The following is a 17,948-nucleotide window of genomic DNA, read 5'->3' on the forward strand; positions in this document are numbered from 1 at the left end:
GACCCATTTTTCAGCACTGTAATCGTATAGACATTGACATAATAAATTAGGTTGAAGAAATACCTTTTCATTTGAAATCTGCATCAGTCCTGTATTAACAGAGATATCAGCAGCAAGATGATATTCCATCCACAGAACTGCTCCATGGCTCTTTCCTTTCCTGGGGAGAGGTAGAGGATCAAAATATTGCTTTATACCACACTGACAGCTTAAAAGCTGCACCTCACATAGTTAGGTGAGAGCTGTAAAAGCACGAATAACTTGTTTCCTTCGAAAAAAGTTGGAATAGCTGAATGATTTGGTAAATGGGTAGCAACTTTTAAAACATTTGCAGAAATGAAATCTAAAAAAGACAAGGAAGAGGAGAATATGTCATAACTAAATCTGCGCAGAACCAGAGTCATTTTACAGGCACTTGATAACATAGCATAAATTATATGGCATATTTGGAGAGTACTTCCTTCAGAGACCCCAGCTTCCATTGTTTCTGAATTTTGAGGACATATTTACCATACATACCATCTCACTTCAAGTGTCTGCTCGACAAGGAGCAGAGGTCATGCTAGCGTGTTGCCTGTAAATACAACGACTGGTGCAAAAGCACAGAGACCCCACACAGATGGTCCTGGATTTTGTAAAACCATGAATTTGGTTTCACAAAGAGAAACATATAATTACAGCAGTGTTTGAGTTACATAAACTCTAGACAGTTTTATTCTAGATAGTTTTAAGTTTTATTCTAGACAGAATTTCCCATTTTTAATTCCTAACAGCATTTCAGGTTTGAACAGAATTAAGTACAATCTGTAGTTAGATCTCAGAAGACGTGACAAATATCAAGACTGTCAGAATTATAGTTAAAAGGAAGAACAGCGTACACTTTAAAGCTATTAAATAGAATAATTTGGAAAGCTAAATACGAGCTTTTTCTGCAAGAACTCACCGACAGGGAACAAACAGAAAGATTAAAAATATCCAGACAATGGTTTATTTTCTCTAAACTATAAATTAATCTGGTTAAGTTTTAAATCATGGTAACATCTAATAAATGTTATTTTTGAAATACAGGCATATTATCTAAGAAACTACCCTTATTGTGAATAGCCACATTCAAATTCATGTCAGGGTAACTTCCGCAATGTTAGGTCACATTTCTAAAAACTGTCCAGTATGTTCCCACTAGTTCAGCATTATAGTTAACTATACATTATATTTTATATATATCTATGTATATGCACACACACACAAAGAGCTTGAGTATGAGGTAAAAAAATGGATTATGACAAGAATATTTATTGCAATGAGAAAACTCACCGTAAAAGATTTACAGAACCCTCTGTGCTGAGACAGTGTTGCGGTACAGTCTTTCTGAAGTCAAATGTCAAAACTTTCTGGGGGTCAGAGAGTGACTTGCAAGGATATTCCCACAGAGGGTGGGGTTCTGCTTCCTTGGATTCCCTAAAATTCAGAGAATTCTGAAGAAAGAAAGAAATATAACTATCTGAAAACAATCCAAAGGTAAACAGTCCTTGTTTTCAAGTTAATTATGTGTCCTGAACCCAGAACATTTAAGCAACAAAGCTGCAAGATGACAGGGCTGCACTTCTTAGGCACATGTACTACAACACATGAACTAATTGCTATGACTACAGTCCTCGGTAGTCAAACAGAAATGGGCACTTTTAAAATACAATGCATTTAACTTTTCTTCTCCCTTGAGATGAATTCTACTCTAGAACTGCCTGTACTCCTCCACAATGACTATAAAGGCAATCTAAATGGCTAACTCAAACATGGATATCGACAATACAGCTCTGGAAATGGATACAGACAAATCTCCCCCTTCATATTTGTTTCTCAGCGGTCAAAAAACCTTTTTCTCTTTCAAAAGTACCTGCTAGGGCAAGTAAAGGCAGCAGGACTCATCTATGAACAACTCCCAGATGATTTGATTTCAAGCTCAGAATAAAATTTCGGTTAACAGTATTTTTCTTTTTGAATGAACAGAATTATTTTCAAAATGTTACGAAGTACTGAAGAGCTTGACAAATAAGAAGCACACAACCCCGAAATCCATGCCACAGAAGTTACTGTTTTGCCAGTAAGCTAAATAGCCACCATATTTATAAAAAACTAAAATGATGGTGTTCTGCCTAACATACAAGTTTTTCAACAGTCACTAAATACTTTTTTAAGCCAAAGTGAGTTGCTCTGTTTCGCTGAGACTTGTGCTGAAACTATTTTCAGTCTTCTTACATTAATCATATCATCCATAGTCTGGACATCAAAACCTTCACAGGTGCCACATGGACTCCGGATTCTCCATAAGTCCTAAAAAAGAAAACAGGATTTTGTTTGGATTTATTAAAGGAAATAGGAAATCTTAAAATAGTTTTAGCAGTAGATTAGACATTTGATAAGAAGTCAGAAAAAGACTCTTTACTATCTATACATTCCTAAACCATTAGAACTACCGCAAGAATCAGAAGTGTATTCTGGGAAAATGTTTTGCAAGTCAGTTAATTCTTTAACCACTGATTTCAACTCCTCTAAAGAATCTGCCACATTTCCCACTATCTCTATGCATAGTGTACTTCAGAGTAGGTATGGATTTGCCAAGATTAAACCCTTACAGTGCCCCCCATTTCCACTACCCAGCACAAGTAAGTACTCCCAGTTGCAACAAACATCTTACAGCCTATTGGACTACCATACTTCCCTGTAGCACCCCAAAGATTAGTAAAATTATTTTGGGTGCCTCTCATTGACTTTAGCAATCCACTGGACAGACAATGATTCAGTTCAACTTTTGCCTTTTCTCAGACTGCATTAACGGTCTCTTAATAGAACGAGAATGTTCACAAGCTGTGGACACATACATTTTATTAACCGTTCATTGTTGCACTTAACCTCAAATGTTCCTGCTTTACAAGATGGCAGCAGGACTACTAAGAATTTAAATAAATGCTGTTAGAATTTATGCCTGAATACAGCATGAACTAGAGTGACTATTAAAAAAAAAATCAGAATGGCATACCTGATAGAAATATCAAATCAGATAGGTAGCATCCTGCTCCCTAAATGCAATTATAGACTAAACAAGTTTATAACTGAAGTAATTTCATCAAATTCTTTCTCCTGGATCCAGTTTTTGCTAATTGCTTAACTGTAATGACATATCCCTATTCTGACAAGGCAGAACAGCCTACAGAACCAGTTCTGCAGAATACATTATAACACGCAGGAAAGTCTGTTCCTTCGTTCTAACCAAGAACTGGTAAATGCAGAGGTTATTTTAAAAAACCCACAGACTCTAGTCTTTGAGTTTAGATTCACCACTGAACAAAGAGGAAAAGGTAAAATTAAAGCAACAGTTTTTGGAATAGTTTAATGAAATGAAACACAAGTTAAATATTCTACCAAAATAGCTATGTGGAATCATCTCTGAACACAGCCTGGTACATAAAAGTGTAAAACTGAGGTTTAGGTGACATTAATGTTACTCTACATCCTGCTACTAGATTGCTGAATAATCTTAAGTCATCACTCTGCATGCTTCCATTTCCTCATCCAGAACATGAAGAAAACAATGCTTACTTCTTTATGAAATGCTTTTGAGGTCTAGTGAAGTAAATCCCCTAGATAAGAGAGCACGGAACTAAATTATCTGCTTATTTGAATCTGATTACTGTTGATTAGTCTTAAACATCTGCTTCCTATTACAAGACTGAGATTTACATTATTTACTCAGTATATATTTAAATTCTCTACATTTTTGCAGAAAACTGAAAGGTATGTAAAAACATGCAGCGTAGTTGCTTAGTCCCAGCGGGCAAAAGAATGTACATATTTTCACACGTACAAATCAAAGGTGGAAGTAAGAGAACAAGAGCATTCCAATCAGGAAACTGTTAAGGGAGAGAAGGCTCAGACACAAAACTACACAGCTGGTGAACCAGACAGAGGGAAGAAAAGAGAGAGAAAAGAGTGGGCATTTTTAACAGATAAACTGAAGGTTATGTTTATATGAAAATACATTAGATTATAGGCATGGTTTTTATTTATAGATATGTATATTTTAGTTACATGATTTCAGATTAAAGAGTTCCCTTACTTAAGCTACTGGACAAAAACTTTGCATATTAATTATAAAAGTACTGATTTAATTTCGTCATTGTAGGTGAACTCTTCACAATCTTTACTGACCAAGTCCTTAATAACTGCAAAAAAGTTTATACCTTTGTACAATTTCTGAAAGATGACTTTTCCAAGTATTTTTAAGATGTGACCCTTATTATGCTCAAATTTGGAGCTCTGCATAGCCTCAAGTGGTTAAAAAAAAGAGCATACAATTATGAATCCTGCCTACAGTCTTATACTCATAAAGCATCATTTTAAAACCTGTTATTTTGCAGAATATATCATTTTATAAATACCCATAATTCTCATATGCTTCAGCAATATCTCTCTAATCTAAAGAAATATTTTAAAACATTCAGCCCTTTCATTTAAAATGGTAAAATTATTTGAGTTCATTTTCTGACAAGAGATGGCTGAAATCAGAAAAACTCATTTTCAAGATGTCAAATGTTCTTTTCTCAGGTGGTAAGTGCAAAACATATCAAAGTGGACAGTATTGAGATGTGAGAAAGTTGTTAAAAAAGTCCTGGAAGAGTACTCAATTCTAAGTTAATTTGTGTAAATATCAAATGATAGTTCTACACAATCTCACCTGAAACTCCACAATCATCATGTGCAAAGAAGCGGACTGAGGTAGGACAGTGACATTGCTGGTAAGGTGACTGGTCACAGCTGTCCTCGCGTACCAGAAATACAGGTTATGCCACGGCAACAAACTTGTAGTAAAAAACGGCTCTCCCACAAGAACAGAAATCTTGGCAAAGAAAGGAGATAAAAAGTGTTATAATAAAGAACAACAACTCAATAACACAGGCTGTTTATATCTTCAATAGCTGACAATGCAATATAGCAAGTGAAGACATCTAGATAAAAACTTCTACTGCTCCATAAGGATTTAATTACTGCATATACTGCACAACAGACATCTTTTTGTGTTTTTAGTTAGCAAATTTTAAAATGAAGTTGCCTGCAACAAAGTTTGAGAGAAAATATTGCAGTGTTAGTTTGGAAGGCTTTGTAATAAGAGACATAGAATTTTGACATTTTTCATTTAGGGATGTTAGTACTTCCAAATAGACTGCAATCTTCTGAGTGGCTTGAGAAAGAAGAGATGCAGCCTAGCAGCACATATGCAGTTAAACTAGTTTAACTGCCATTACAACTAGTGTAGATTACATAGGAAGTGAAAGTCATACCCCTTCAAAAACAAAGCAAAAACCCTCCCACAGTCTAATGAGTCTAAGCCTCATTTAGTTTCAGCGGGACAAGGTCTGAACCATCTACTCATTACACTGTATTTGTGCTTATATGAACTAGGATACAATGGGATTCATTGTGGTTACAGCAGCACAGTAGGAAAGCAAGATTCATTTTCAGCTTCTGCTCCCCACCACCCCACTGAAATTCAGTATTGGACAACTGTAACATACCTTTTTATCTTCCAAATGAGAAGATGTCAGCAACTCAGGACGTGCTTCTATTATTTTAATTTTATCTTCAAGATGATTTGCTTTAAAAAACTAAAAAAAAAAAAAGTTGTCATTATCAAAAGCGACAGTTGAGACTCAAACCTACACCAGAGTAATAACTGTATTAAAAATAAACAAAAAAACCCCCAATAGCCAGAAGAAATTTTTAAAAAACTGCCTACCATAACTCACCAGGATAATACAAGTCTATTCTTGCAGGGTGCATGCACTTAAAGCCAACATGTCACACCTACTGAACTAAAGCACATGCCTTACATATTCCTTCAATTAAGTATATAAAAAGGCAGATAACACAAAAGTTGCCTCACCTTCAGTCATTTGTACTTTGAAACATAAAGGTGCCTCACCTTCAGTCATTTGTACTTTGAAACATATGGGAAGGACAGTCAAGAAAGATAAAAATTACTTCAACTATGAATATGCTGCACATTTGGCTTCTGTTTGAGACCAGGTTTGCACCCCAATTTGCCTACCGTTCTTGTTTTAGTACTCCTAAGCCACATGCTGAGATAGACCTCTTTTAAATATATAGCACCAACTAAACCAGACACAGCCGAACGATGACTTCAGGAAGCTGCTTCCAATCACTTCTTAGACATTAACTGCCTCTCCTGAATAGCCTCCACTCCACTGGCAGGGCCTTCTCTGCTCTACCCGAAGGAAGCAGCTGAAACGCCGCTTGCAGTTGAGACCCACTGCCTACTGTCTCCTAAGAGCCAAACAGCAGAGCAAGCATTCCCAACTTGTCTCAGCTGGAAGACAGACAGCTAGATGCCACTTTCCAGGTAAGACTGGTGCAAGCTATGGGATGCTCTTACATTCCACTAATCCTCAGAAACAAATAGCTTGGCTCTTATCACCAATGCGATGAGGGCAAGCAGAGCAGCAGCTCAAACAGATAAGCAAATGGGCATCTACAAGGAGAGATCAAGCACTGGCAATCATAATTTCCTCTGCTCAGCTCAACTGTCCCAGTGACCTATTCAGCTTGTGGCTAAAGCTATGACATTGGAGGTATCTCCGCTGGGATGAATTCCTCCAAGTATTTGCATGAAGCTCTGTACAATCACCAGGAAAAAATAAGAACATCTCCCTCAATCTTGTCAAACTATATGATCAAATACATTCATTAAACTGAATTTAATCTCCAAGCAATTGATGCAAGGACAATCAAAGGCATCAGCACTGGCCTCAGAAATGCCATGAGTTCATTTACTACTTTAACAGAAAATGGAATACTCACTTTTTCCATGACAGAACAGGACAGAGCAGAGTTTTCTAACGTAAACACCTAAAGAAAACACACAACAGTTAGTCAACTAGCTTTATAATTTTTAATTATAAGAATACCTAAACTTACAATGAAGGAACTATTTTGATGCCCCAGCAAACACAGTTCATAAGAACCATGCATCAATTCCACAGGCCCACTGTCATGTAACTTTTAAACAACAAAAACATCCCCAATAACTACAGGCTAAATAAAGCTGTTTTCACAGCCACACAAGAAAAAAACCAACAGAATGCAAACACTTATTTTCATTTTTAAGATGCACATAGAATATTAACATTTGCTCTAGGCATAAATTTACTTCTGAACAAATGCTAGCATATTGCCAGTGTACTGAATCAAGCTCCAGTAGTGCTTACTCTTTGTAAGCATTGTTTAATATGATCTGACTGTATCAATTGGAAAGAGCTCACGTGTGCAATGCAGCCTACCAGCCTTTTGAAGTAAGAAAAAAAAAATAGGGTTTATTCAAAACTGGTGAATAGTTAAGAATATGCTGTTACAGGACTAGGAAAATATTATGGAAATCTCTGTGTCTGCCCTGGTCATCTGTGATACTAAAGACCAAAATACTGGTTTAACTCAGCATGTTTCTTTATTTCTATGAATTGCCTAGCATCTTCCTCATGAATATATTACATTACACATTCCCATATATTCAGTTGAACTACAATAGATTTTAGTTTGAAGAGCCCCATGAGAGAACACATCAAGTAAGGTATACACATAAGTGAGACAGCCAAGCAGCTTTCAGATCTCATTTACACACAGACTCAGTATTCTTAATGCTTCCTATCTTGCTGTTACAGACCTTCCATTTCAGACTAGGTAATAAATGTAATTATGGAAGTTCCAATACCAAAAAAAAAGAAAAAAAAATAGGTCAGTAAAAAGAGTATTTCCAAAAGCATCAGGATACAAGATGGCAAACAGGAATCGGTGAGGGGTGAAGAACAACACTTTCATTCAAGTCTACACAGTGGTAAACATCAAAACTGGTAATTGTTATCTCCCCAGACTTCAGGTTGATCAGAGATGAATTTAACGTCCATTTCAACACAATGGGAGCCTCTTTCTCACTTGTCACTGAAGAGGAATTGGAAATAATAATGGGCTGGGAATGCTGAACTATATAAGAGAACTAAAAACACTAAGGTAAAACGCAAAGATCGGAAAACCAGGAAGAAGTACTGTACCTGCTTTGCTCCAAGATAGTGAGCCAGTACAGGCAGCAGACTGCCATCACTGATACAGAGACAAACACTATCTGTTTTCAGAACCTACAGAAAATAAATAGTCATTGTTATCCCTATTCCAGATGAAAAAGTTTTCAAATTCTAAACATTTTGATGGTGTTTTTCCCCTCTTTATACATTACCATATCAAATAAGGACTGGGAGATACACTGATTGATATAACCACTTCAAGCAGAACAGAATAGTGTAAGAACTGTTCATGTAATCCCCTTGTTTTAAATCAGAAAAACTTTGCACAAACATGTCATGGGCATCTTTATTCAACTATCGATACTCCTAACAAATATGCAGAGCTGCTACAAATTCCTATGCAAAAATGGCTGCTTACAATTTAAAAAAGTAATACCAAAATTTTCATGACAAAATATAACTTACATCTGCTGATATAAATAAAATATACTTTGTGAGCAAAGTCCTTTAGCAAGGGAGAAACAAATTCCATAAATAATTACTGCAAATAAAAGAATACATGCATCTATCATGGAAGCCAAAAAACCTACAGGCAAAAATGCACTCACTTTCATCAAAGACTTGACATATTGCTGTGTTCGGTTCTGATCATTTAATTCCCCGAAGCGCGGTCTATTCCAAAGAAGATGAGCCTGACATCTACAAACAGGACTCTCAACATGAACATCTGCTTTATTCTCCTCTTCTCCTCTGGAAAAAATTTCAATGAAGTATTAACTACAGCATCAGTAACATGTTTTCACAAACAGGTACATTTATCCATTTTAGCTAGTACGTACATTAATGCAAATGGACTCCACTGTTACTTGTTCAAATTTACTAGCTCTCCAGGGATGTTTTTGTAGCTTTGCATTTCCAAATGAAAAGAAGAGAAAGAGCCTATTTTCACCTTTTTTAAAAAACAAAACCAAGAAGTCCCCAAACTTTCCCACTGACAGTGATGTTTAGGTATTTTAGGCTTTGATCTTTTAGACAAAAGTTACTTGTTAGGATTCCTAAGTAAAAAACTCACATAAAATTCAAGTATTAACTTCTAAAGTTGGTGCTGATTTTTAAAAATGTTGGCTGCTATTGTCATCACAACCAACATGATTAAGCTCCTTTTAATTTGAGTAAAAGGCATTAATCTCAAAAAGACAGTGCTAAGAAAACAGAAAATGAAGAGAGGCAGAATGGCAATTATTTCACTCCACCTATATGCCAGCTCAGCTGAGCTCTATCTTAGGATTTCCAGGAACCAACCATGAGTGTTTTTTGTTTCTCTGTCACAGAATGCCACCAGGTATAAGACGGGAGCCTGCAGTCCAAAGCTCAACTGTGGTTTTATGCATCACCTGTTTTTTTCACCTGTACACTGTCCATGAAGTAGCTTCTAATAATCTGCTAGTCTTCAGGTTCTTATCTTACTCTTCCACAAAATAGCTGCTCTAAGAGCAGCAAATACTCGAGCTTGGAGTAAAACACCACCCTTCTTCACACACATATATTATTACCTGGCTTTCTCCAGCTTATACCACACAGAGTACTGATCACGACAGGCAGTCAGGTACACCTTCTCACCTTGGAGAACTGGCTCCTCATTTGGAAGAAAATAAACACACTGCATCCAGTGATCTCTCCACTGAAAAGAGTTGATAAACAAAACCTTAAGAATTAACTCATAAATAGTAAATGGAAAGTAAACAAATAGCAGGAAATCAATTAAGAATGGGCACAACTTTGAAACACTGATGTACGACTAGTTGAAAGAATCTTGCTCATGTCAGCAAGGCTGAGTGAGGACTAATTCAGTATGTTGAATAAATGTACTTAATGTAGATTCTTACAACAGAATAAGCCTGACACCACTGGCTTGCTGAACGAAAAACAAAATCAAAATAACACTTTGCATTGATTAATGTTGTTTTGCCTTTATGGTTCACTTACATTAGAAACCTGTATTGAATCGCTCACAGTGACCAGTATTTGGAGCCTCACACATTAAATGAGGTCACTTAGCGTCATTTTATTCTCAAACATGGTAAGTGCAAACAATCATTTTGTAGCTTCCTTTTGACTAAGTTCATCCTATCAGTAAATACATTCATACAAAACCATAGGAATCTGTTTTAATAGCGATCTCCTGTTCGTCTAAATATCCAGTATCAACCCAGCATTTTCCCACACCAGCCTTTTTATGGGAGTATAAATATATTACCATAAACTTAACACTTATTTGGGAATGTAATAGAAGAACTACAGGGAAGCAAACCACAGACTAGTATTTTCACCATGGATGGAGACTAGTTAAGGAAAAATATGTGGAAATATTTGGTTTATTTCAATAAAATAAAAAAAAATAAAATAAAATTAAAATGTCTGGAAGACAGCTTCAGTTTTTAAGCTTTACATTAATGTAAAGCTTACATTTCAGTTTTACATTAAAGAAAACCTAAAATGGGTGCATACTAAAGTTAACATTTATATGATTTGCTTATTTAGCATCTTCCAATACATAAAACATTAGCGAAGTTCCCATACAGTTTAAGGGACAGCAGCTTAAAACACCCAGTACGGCCTTTGCTCAAAATAATTACTGGCAGTGATCTGATGATTGTATCTGAAGGCTCAGTATTTTACCTGGAAAGCAGAGGTGGATTTTACCCAGTACGGAGCCATTGTGCAACTTATCATCCCAGAGGGGTCCATGTCAATATCCCACCAGGAAAGAACAATTTGTGCCTTGCCGGATTTTATAGGCTCCAGCTGCACTCTGTAGTAGGTCGAAGCACTCCTTACTGGCTTACTGAAATCCACACTGCAGAGAAGCATTGAAATTGCAAAAAGAAATAGTTCAGCATTCTTCAGAAATTCTCACTAGCTTCCTAAGCTGAATACACAACTTAAATAAAAGGCATAACAGGAAAATTTTGTTTTGAACAAACAACGCCACGCCTACCTTACCTGAACATTGTCACCACATCACTAAGGATAGTGAAGTCACTTGAAGGCATCTGGTTCAGCTGGATATCACAAACAGAAGGAACACCTGGACAGTTCTCCATTTCTGAAGGGGAGACAATCATTTTTTCACCATCCTCTGCTTCGACATGAACAGGAAACAGTTTGTTCCACGACCACATTCTTTTGGATTCCACTAATTGGACATACACTGTAGCTCTGTGAGGCACTGCCTCACATCCTTCCTGAGTGTTCAAAACAAAGGGTAAGTGCATTCAACAAATCTGACTTATTAACATGCGTGACAATTAAATCAATTGAAATGTGAACCAATTTAAAGAAAAGTTGGACTGGGATTTTTGAGATCTTAAACACAGATTATTTCAGAGACTTCTGTAACATCAGAACGCTTTCTCTTTGTCTCTATCTGTGAAATACAAACACATATCTATCGTGTTCAGTGTGGTTCAGCAAGGCCAGATTACTTTATTAACCATGCTACATTATCAGTTTACTAGCCTCAGTTAAACTTGCATTTCCATTCTCATTCTGAAAGAAGAGATCTACTACTAAGCTATCAACATTAAAACAGAGTTTGTGATTGCAATGAGTAAATAAGAAAAATAATGCCTCAAGTATTTATGCAACGACTTTGTATCCATGTTTAAAGTGTAGAAAACATAAAAGTTGTTCTAAAAAACCACTGTGAACTAAGAGGTAACTGTCCAACAACAATGCTTTTACAAAAAGGACTAATTACAATTTAGAGCTATATATGGAGAGCAGTAAAAAGTTATGGAGCGCTCTTGTCTTTGTATGTACAACTGGTGAAATGAAACCTAGAAACCTAAACCAGGTTTGGCCACTCACATTAAAGGAAAAAAAAATTAGAAAGGGTACAAGAGAAAGCCCTAAAATTATACCTATAGATTATATGTTAATAAAACTGGGTATTAATTTGTTTACAGTGTTTAAAGTATTTCCACAGGCAAAATGTGGAGTAGCAAGAGCTCCTTAAGAAAACAAACAAACAAACAACAATCAGTGCCTGGGAGGTGAAGCCCATCAAATTTAGCAGGAGAATTTCATTTCTGAAAACATCTTGGGACCTATTTACTATTGGAACAAAGAACTAAGGAAAGCTCCAAATCAGAACTGCATGCCCTTCTGAAAAGACATTTGTTAACCAGCAAGTTATTGGTTTTAACACAAGGCAACTAAGTGCAATTTCAGAGCCTGTGATTTACATTATGTACTCCAATAGCTTTATTCTAGGAATGAATCTAGTAAATTATGCACTGAATACGAAAATAGCATAGCTGATGGTGTATTTATAAAGGATAAAAAAGCCTAAATATAATCTCTATCCTACTCCAAAAAAGACGAAGAGAGTTTTTCTAGGAATAAATCTGACACACTGTCAATTTCTATTTTCTTACCTGCACAAGATATTTGTGTGCATGCTCATAGGTTGGTAAAGCTCCTTCTCCTATCAGCTCTGTATCAAATAATTCTGTTACCAGGATGTTTGCACGACATTGCATATCTCCATCTATAAGACACAATTTAATATTGTAATATTAAGACTTTGTATCAGTCTTTCAAGAAGATGCTATCTTGAAAACACAAGTAATTAAAAAAACTTATTCCTGTTGGAGAACCTGCTGAAGACTGCAAATTATTTTTCTTTACAATTTTACTACAAAATACAAATGACTACTGACATACTATTATGAAACTTCTTTTTGAAGTGAATTTCCAATGTCTACAGAGTAAAGGATTTGCTTGTTTAAAAAATCTGCAAATATTCACAGAACAAGAAAAAGACATATTCCTTCGTAGTTTTGAGGTACTTGCCAATTTTTTTAACCCTAGTATATTTTTCTCACCTGGGCCAACTGTGACTTCAGTGGAGTGCTTGTTGATTACCTTGATCTTGTCACGAAAACCATTTTTCTCCACTATCTTCACAGCAGCATTAGCCATGGGCTTGAAAACCTTTAAACAACAAGAGTGGAACAAACTAGTAAGCTAACATTTTCTTTCAAAAATGAAAGGACACCAACACAAAAGGAAGCATATTTAGTCCTGCAAAAATTTTACCATCTACTGTATTTCTTGCAATGTTTAAAGTTCATTACCATGAAACAAGACAGCAAACCTCACTTCAAAAGTTCATAGAGCTCCAATGCCATTGTTACAAACTATCAGCTGTCTCCAAAAGCTACTCCAATTTAACTTTTGAAAGACAAGAATACACATCAAGAATATTTTAACATTTACATTAAACAAATGTTATTTTTAAAAATAAAGATATATATGCATCAAGATAGGCCCCAAGACACTTAAATGTGCTCAAGCTATAAAACACATACATAAAACAAAAGAACCAGCACTGAAATGGTCACTTAAGTATGCCAGAAATCTGCTTTTATTAACAGTGTAACTGTGAAGAGAATTTTTATTTAGAACAAAGAGAAGAACAGAGAAAGTATACAGGTTGAAAATAGCAGAACGATGAAGAACGTGTTGAAAGGGGTTAACATCCATATCCAGTTTTTAAACTAAAAAAATTTAAATATTCTACTCAGCCACACAACCTGACATACTTAAGAAAAGAAATTTGTGGCCACTTTGGAATGTAGCCCAAGTTCCAGAACTGGGACAATGTATTGCTATTAGAACACCTATATTAGTAGCTCTCAGACTTTTCAGATGAGGCTTTTATTTTCCATCACGGGACCTTCCTCCCACAAGGTAGTGATCCTCCTCTGCCAGACTTGTCAATAAACTACTAAGCATAAGACAAAAGACCCCTCCTACCACATCACTTCTGATACTGTCTCTTCCCTACGACTGGCTGTGAACAGATTTATTCCAGAGCTTATTGCTTCCTGTGCCTATATAAAAGACAACTGTCCCTGAAAAATGATCATAGGATAAAATCCTAGATTAAAAAAAAGGTAGATTTTTACGTGGATAAAAATCACAGCACATCCTTTCAGCTATGACCTACAGACAAGTGAATCTTCTCTTTGTTCCTTCAAATGTGTAAAAAAAAATTAAACTGGTCAAAATGTTCGTGCTGGTATTTTTAATATAAGGAATGATTGCTAATGACCATCACGATGTTTATTAAACTGCCAATAAAACAGGAGATGCTCTATCTAGTCTCAAAGAGGTGAAAAAATAAGTTTATGAGACAGTCTCTTTATTAAGATGGGGTCCATGTTATGATTAAGTGGGTCTGAGAACCCACCTCCAAGAGCTGAAACTTAGGAAGATCGGTAGCATAGTTTGAGAATACTCACGTTTCAAAAACATTAATCAAGTTTTCCATATTACACTTAAGTTCTGATAAGTAGAGAAGACAGAAGACTATAAAACGTGACTTAGTACTGTTAATCTGTACATTCACAGAAGCTATCCCAAGAATGAAAACTGTACTATGTCTTCAAACAATTTCTTGTGAGATCTTTTTCACGCACATGAAAGCATCAAACTTACACTGCAGAAATCACAATACAAAACAGCAGATGCATCCACAGCACTGATCATTCAGACAGAACAACTGCACCAAAGCTCTAAAAAGAGGTTATGAACACGCACACAAAAGTATGTGCAACCCCTAACAAATGCTCACCTCAATGGCATAGCAGAAATCTGCACCTGCTGAAGCTGCCATCATAGACAGGAGTCCCGTGCCAGTCCCTATGTCTAGGACAATTGCTTTTTCACCTCTCTCTTTTACTCTGCTCACTGCAGCACGAATACCTTGGTAATACTTCGTGTTCTGTGGAAAGGAAGGAAAAAGGAAAAAAAAAGAAAAAAAGAAGGTATCAGCGATCTTTTACCTATTTATATTTCTAACTTTTGTGCAGAAGTCTTGCATTCTCAGACTATGAGTTTCTAATTAGAAAAAAGCCTACGGACATTCTTTATGCTACATGTCATACCAAAGCCATGTTCAGCAAAACCAAATGTTTTTGGAGAGATCAGTCCATTTAAAGCACATCAATTTTTATCACACTATTCACTCATCATTGATCAATCAGCTATTTACAGTGCACACGTAACTTACAAATGCAATACATTTTCTAGATATAAAAATAGTAGTAAGATCCATGTGAGATACCACTGTTTTTCTCATTGTTTTTCCCCTGTAGCACCACTCAAATAGTCATATAGCGCCTATGACAGCACAGGAGCTGAAGTATCTTGGATTTAGATTTCTCTCTTCATCTACTGGAAAACATTCATACATGAGAAGCAACATCTGTAAATAAAAAGTGGGGCTACATGCATACCAGCAATAACAACAAGGAAAAAACCAAATCCTGCCATCTGTCAGCTACAGTATACATACAGTATACATGCTGAAATCTATGCTTATATTTACTCCATAATAGTCTACATTAAGACATCCCTTTCTGAATGATTTATCAAATAACACACTATCTTTGGACATGATAAAGTTAGAAGGTCTGCAGGATCCCTTTCCAAACAATTCTAGTTAACACTTTTGATACATAATTTCAGTAGACTTGTTTTAATTACTTAGACACAACTTGCAGTCTCTACATGGTTTATTAAATGCCTGATCCCTCTCTGGCACATTTCAATTCAGTATGAATTCAAGAGTCATAGTACAGGCACTATACTAAATGGCTACAGCAGCAAGAACATTTAAACCATTCACTCCAGACTTCAGCATGCCTGTAGATATGGTATCTCAATTTTCTTCTCAATCCTAAGGAATAAATAAGAGCTAAAAATACCACAAAGCAATAAAGACAGACTTTACTTATATTCCTATAAAAACTAAGAAGCCCAGATTCACATTTACAACCTTTGAAATTTCATCTAATGAGCGCACTCTGTCAAAAATGTCAAACACATAACAGCGAAATCAGCTACTGAATGTAAATATCACAGTCCGCAGTCAACAACAGAACACTAGAGTCAGATGTAAGAAGGCATCTGTTGATCTAAGAGCAGGTCTGGTATCTTAAAGGGTACCAATCTGAACGTTTCATCTTTCAGAGAAACCTGTATAATCATGCAATGAGAAAGGAAACGAGTATTTTCTCACCACTCAAAAGTTTTTTTTCTTCTATACTTACTCTGTCTTTATCGTGAAGCATGTCTGCGTAGCGTGATCTACAATAAAAAAATTTCAGACAAAATACTATATACTGCAAAGCACTAAAAAGCTGCAAGATCTTATATAACCTCCTTCATTTTCTCTAAGGCAACTGGTCCCCATGGCCCATAAATGCATAGATAACTGACACGTTCTTTGAGGCTCTGAACTGTTCCCCAAATCTAAGGAACAATGTCATTTCAGTGATCTGGTCATCTGTATATAAATGAACTCATTAACTGCTGGCACATATCCTCTTCTCAGCAATGGACCCGATACATAGACCTATGGACAATCAGCTGTGAAGTAACAGCTGGGACAGACAGAGGTCTGAACAATACAAGGCAATGAATGACAGCTTAGTAATGGTCTATCATTTGTTACCAAGATTTAAATTTCTTTGGTCCCCATTTCTTCATGGGTTGCACTACTTAAAAATACCCCAAAAATCTAATCTTCCCAACTTCTCTGACTGTTACATTAAGCTCTTAAAACAAAGTTACTACAGGAACAGACAACAGGCAATTATTTGTTGCAACTGGGATTTAAAAGCAATTTAGTGAATACATTTTGCTGCAACTCAGTAACTGTCAGCATTAAGATAAGCACCTCAGAAAATGTTTAAAAACTTTAGAAGGAAACTACTTGGAGAATACAAAATTCTAAATTTACAGTTCTTCCCTGTACAATGCTGGGCACTGTAACATTTAGACTGTCCTAGAGTCTGTTCATCTCGTGCCCTTGGAACCTCTACAGAGATAAACCCCAAAAATGTCATAAAAACAAGTCAGGTTTGCTCTTTTTTGCAGCTTTAGTGGAGTAACAAACTATTTTTTCCAGCATACCTTGCGATTTCCTGGTGGTAGTCATAGTTCTCATCCTCTTCTAACCACTCCATTGCACCAGTGGTTGGATTAGCTCTTCCACAAAAAGTCTTCATGATCAATCTCAATTTGTGTTATTTATGTATTATGTGTGGTTTTGCTGCTTTGGCTTCTGTATAATACCGGCTGTGGAAAAAAAAAACCCACACAAAACGTCAAATGAAAACAACAGACATCAGTTCAGCTATGGAAACATGTACATACCTTCCCTTTTACACCTGCCTTGGCCAGAAACATTGGTCACCACCTTGCACTTTTTCTATAAGAACGTTTTAAGCTCAAATCTGTCACCCAGCCCTGTTCAGGTACTCAGCCCAGGAAAAAAAAAAAAAAATCACCAGTAAATTTCTGTCCTCAAGGCGATGCAGGACGGGCCGGGGTAGGCCAACCACCCTCTCTAGGGGTTCCCCGCACCCTGCCTGAGGAGGGACCTGCAAACTCTGGACAGAGCCAGAGCCGAGGGGGCCGACGGCCGCAGTGCCCTCCCCGGCAGTGACACTGGGCCGCGGTGGGGAGGCGGAGGCCGGAGCAAAGCACTTGCTCGACGCGCCCCGGCCGCGAGCAGAGCAGCCTCAGCCCGCACCTCAGGAAGGAACTACGACGGGAGACAGCGAAAAGGTTCTTCGCTATCCCTTGCCCGAGACCAGCGCAGCGGCCCCGAGAAGCCGCAGCCTCATCTGCCCCTCAGGCCCCCGAGCCGGCGCGGTGACACCTCCACACCTCCCCGACATGGCGGCGGCCACCACCTACCCCTCAGCCCGCCTCACCGTGCGTGGACCACCACCTGCCCGGCATGCACCGCGCGGCGGGGGCGGCCTGCGGGGGGGGTGGCGA

General features: G+C 37.1%; 1 protein-coding gene across 9 annotated transcripts in view; it reads right to left on the reverse strand.

Annotated features, from left to right (window-relative positions):
• The window catches only part of PRMT7 (protein arginine methyltransferase 7), a 32,769-nt gene extending 14,862 nt beyond the window's left edge, over positions 1-17,907 (reverse strand). For 4 of the 9 annotated variants that reach the window (XR_008579117.1, XR_008579118.1, XM_054840516.1 and 1 more), the window contains exons 1-17: positions 17,319-17,856; positions 17,076-17,240; positions 16,211-16,247; positions 14,731-14,880; positions 12,977-13,085; positions 12,527-12,639; positions 11,091-11,332; positions 10,767-10,944; positions 9,641-9,768; positions 8,696-8,837; positions 8,118-8,201; positions 6,874-6,921; positions 5,571-5,660; positions 4,733-4,894; positions 2,257-2,331; positions 1,315-1,475; positions 64-160 (exon numbers count right to left, since the gene is read on the reverse strand). Coding sequence is in view for 7 of the 9 variants with exons in the window: in XM_054840516.1 (XP_054696491.1) it covers positions 64-160; positions 1,315-1,475; positions 2,257-2,331; positions 4,733-4,894; positions 5,571-5,660; positions 6,874-6,921; positions 8,118-8,201; positions 8,696-8,837; positions 9,641-9,768; positions 10,767-10,944; positions 11,091-11,332; positions 12,527-12,639; positions 12,977-13,085; positions 14,731-14,880; positions 16,211-16,247; positions 17,076-17,170 (1,911 nt within the window). In the remaining 2 variants the exon portion in view is untranslated. The other 5 variants (XM_054840521.1, XM_054840523.1, XM_054840519.1 and 2 more) reach the window with 4 other exon arrangements.
• Between the last annotated feature and the right edge of the window lie 41 nt (positions 17,908-17,948).

The sequence above is a fragment of the Grus americana genome, chromosome 13 (genome assembly GCF_028858705.1).
Source record: "Grus americana isolate bGruAme1 chromosome 13, bGruAme1.mat, whole genome shotgun sequence".
Taxonomy (NCBI): Eukaryota; Metazoa; Chordata; class Aves; order Gruiformes; family Gruidae; genus Grus; species Grus americana.